The sequence below is a fragment of the Lathyrus oleraceus genome, chromosome 7 (assembly GCF_024323335.1).
Source record: "Lathyrus oleraceus cultivar Zhongwan6 chromosome 7, CAAS_Psat_ZW6_1.0, whole genome shotgun sequence".
Lineage (NCBI taxonomy): Eukaryota > Viridiplantae > Streptophyta > Magnoliopsida > Fabales > Fabaceae > Lathyrus > Lathyrus oleraceus.
Genome location: NC_066585.1, coordinates 469,229,990 through 469,233,198, shown reverse-complemented (window position 1 = coordinate 469,233,198; position 3,209 = coordinate 469,229,990). Strand labels below are relative to the sequence as shown.

The 3,209-nt window shown below is 35.9% G+C and overlaps 1 protein-coding gene across 1 annotated transcript; it reads left to right on the top strand.

The window, feature by feature from the left end:
- The first annotated feature begins 697 nt into the window (after positions 1 to 697).
- LOC127106513 (DNA damage-repair/toleration protein DRT100) lies at positions 698 to 2,078 on the top strand. The gene has a single exon (XM_051043797.1). The coding sequence runs from the start codon at positions 777 to 779 to the stop codon at positions 1,881 to 1,883; it is 1,107 nt and encodes a 368-aa protein (XP_050899754.1). The 5' UTR covers positions 698 to 776; the 3' UTR covers positions 1,884 to 2,078.
- Positions 2,079 to 3,209: the final 1,131 nt, after the last annotated feature.

Genomic DNA, 3,209 nt, shown 5'->3' with positions numbered 1-3,209 from the left:
TTCATTTAAGGAGGTAATGGTCATAGATAGGATGGAGAATTTGGCGTCACAAGGGTTTGAAGAGAAAATAGAGAGGAGAATAGAGAATGGAAAGGTTGTGTATGCAAGAGAGAGAAAGACATGAAAAATGTGGAAAGAGGAATTGGATATTGAAATTGAATAGTGAAAATATACACATGTCTTGTTGTAATAGGAGCAGAGATAATTAAATGTTAACATTAGTTAAGTGTCATTTTGTTACTGTACTTTTGTGGAAGTGAAAGGGTAATTATGGATTAATATATCAATCCAATTTTGAATTTTAATGAATTGGTAGTTAATTTTCATATTTCAGTAATACTCATGTATTTGTTAATCTCAAGTCTCAACTACCTACTACTAATAACCTTGTTCTCATATGGTAAAGAAAACCCTGTTCCCATATTCAGCTATTCTATCTTAAAAAAAATTACAAAAAATTAAAGTGAGTTAGATTTTAAAAGTTCATAAGAGTCCTAACATGTTTTAGTCAACTATTTAGGGAACTTCATGGGATGTATCCTATTTATGTTAACAAAAAAAACTATCATCATTTATATCATGAGCATCTTACAAAACTAGCACCGTAGTTGACTTAAATTAAACAATCTAATATTTTGAATATGAACAATAAAAGGGGCAAAGTGGTCCAAAGACATCCTAACAGTAGTATAAAATAGTATCCAATTGCTCATGCATGCACACACAAAGGGTCTCCACTTTTTTCACACCCCCTCCTTCAAAAACAACATTCCTCAATGCAAATACTCTACTTCACCCCTATAACGGCAGTCTTACTCTTCGCCGCCGTTATCTCCACCGTCAACTCATGCCTTCCATCTGAACTAGCAGCTCTACAAGCCTTCAAGTCATCACTCCGTGAACCTTACGTCGGTCTATTCAACTCATGGACCGGAACCGACTGCTGCCACAACTGGTTCGGCGTCTCCTGCGACCAGAACTCTCGTCGCGTCTCCGACATAAACCTCCGCGCCGGTACTCTCTACACAACCTTCGAAAAAGCACACCGTCCTGGTTACATGACGGGTTACATCTCACCGGAGATTTGTAAACTGACTCAAATCTCCAGCATTACTATCACCGATTGGAAGGGTATCTCCGGCGAGATCCCGGCTTGCATTTCCTCACTCTCTTCCCTTCGAATCATCGACCTCGCCGGAAACCGTTTCTCCGGAAACATCCCAACCGACATCGGAAAACTCCTCCATCTCAACCGTTTAAGCCTCGCCGACAACTTATTCACGGGCGGAATCCCGAGTTCGTTGATCAGTATAACCAGTTTGACTCATCTTGACATCCGTAATAACCGGATCTCGGGAATCATCCCAACGGGCTTCGGCACACTTCAGAATTTGAACCAGGCTTTATTAAGCGGCAATCAGTTTCACGGGCCTATCCCGGGCTCAATTTCTCAAATCAACCGTCTTTCAGATCTGGATCTATCTCAAAACCAACTAAATGGGTCCATTCCGGACTCATTGGGCTTAATGTCTTCATTGGGGACACTAAAGCTTGATACGAACAAGCTTTCCGGAATGATTCCGAAGAGTCTTTTGAGTTCAGGAATCAGTGACTTGAATTTGAGTCATAACATGTTGGAGGGAAATATACCTGATTTTGGTGTTAGGTCCTATTTTACATCGTTGGATTTCTCCTATAATAACCTCATGGGTGCTATACCTAAATCTATAGCTTCTCCTTCTTACATTGGTTACATGGATTTGAGCCATAACCATCTATGTGGTCCAATTCCTAATGCTATAGATTATTTTGATGCGACCTCCTTTGAGTACAATGAGTGCCTTTGTGGAAAGCCACTTAATGTCTGCAAAACAAAGGGGTAATAACCGTTAAAAACTCACGTATACAATGGTGTCTAATTAGCAGTATTGATTTGGTTATTAACTTTCTCTTTTTGTTTGTATTTTGAGATAGAAGGAATTCCTTTTTTTTTGTCATGCATCCATGCACATGTGTACAATGTGTTATGGTGGTATATTTTGTAAGGAAGGAAGTAATAAAATGTTTTGTTTGTTGTTTTTTCTTTTCTTTCTAGGGTGCTATGATTGTAATTAATGCATGCATGTTATCTCCGACATATTATGTGTGTAATTTCTGCGCAACAAAACTAAAATAAATTGATTGGAAGGTTGACCACACTTGCTTCAAAATTGAAATTAGTATGTCTGACATATTCATTACTCTCCCAAGACTTATAGAACCAATAATATAGGGAAATGTAGTTTTTTATTTTAAATAATGAAATGAGAAGATTCTATTTTAATCTAGATACCAGAATATATGGCGGTGGAGATGAATGGATCAGAGATGGAAGACAGTGCACATGTGAAGTGGCAGTGAGAAACTGCTAATTGTACCTGTTGTCGCAGCTGCATTTATTGAGAAGATGTAGAAGAAAATAAACAAATGAGTTTATATATAAACTATACATGATTTATGAAATTTTGATATTGAATCTATGATGAAAGATTTGTTGGCACTAATCTAAAAGATATAGTATGTGATTCTCCTTCCACTTGTATTTCTTAGATTTTGAATACTCAGAATACTTTTCTTTAGATGAAGAGAATAAATCATAATATATTTATGTGTCAAGCCTTTTGTTAATGAGCTAGCTAAGCATGAAGTATACAAAGAATTTTCCTATATGTTGTCAAAAATTTGTTCGTTTAAACTCTTCTTTCCAAGAAATTCTACAATAAAGGTTAAGTAGCAGTGTAAATTGAGCATAGGTGAGACTCCTTACAAGTAGCATAAGGAGCCCGATTCATCTCTTCGATTTCTAGATTCATAACGAGGCATTGTTTCAAACTAAACTTGCCTTATATAGCAACGACTATATCACATAATTTACTATTTTAAATTTTTTTTAAAGGAGAATCTATCCAAAATTGAATCAATAGAGATCCTTTATAACAATTCTAAAATGAAAATATGGTATTTTCTATAAAAAAAATTAGAAAGTATTTATTTTGAAAAAATATTTTTCAAATACCTCATGAATGTATATTATTAATGTTCTAGACCGTCTATGTTTATTATTAATGTTCTAGACCATCTGCAACACTCAATGGTGAAGTAATGAGGTATTGAGCATGAGACATGTAGACCATTTCTCTCCATTGAGCGGGTAATCCTCTATATGAATG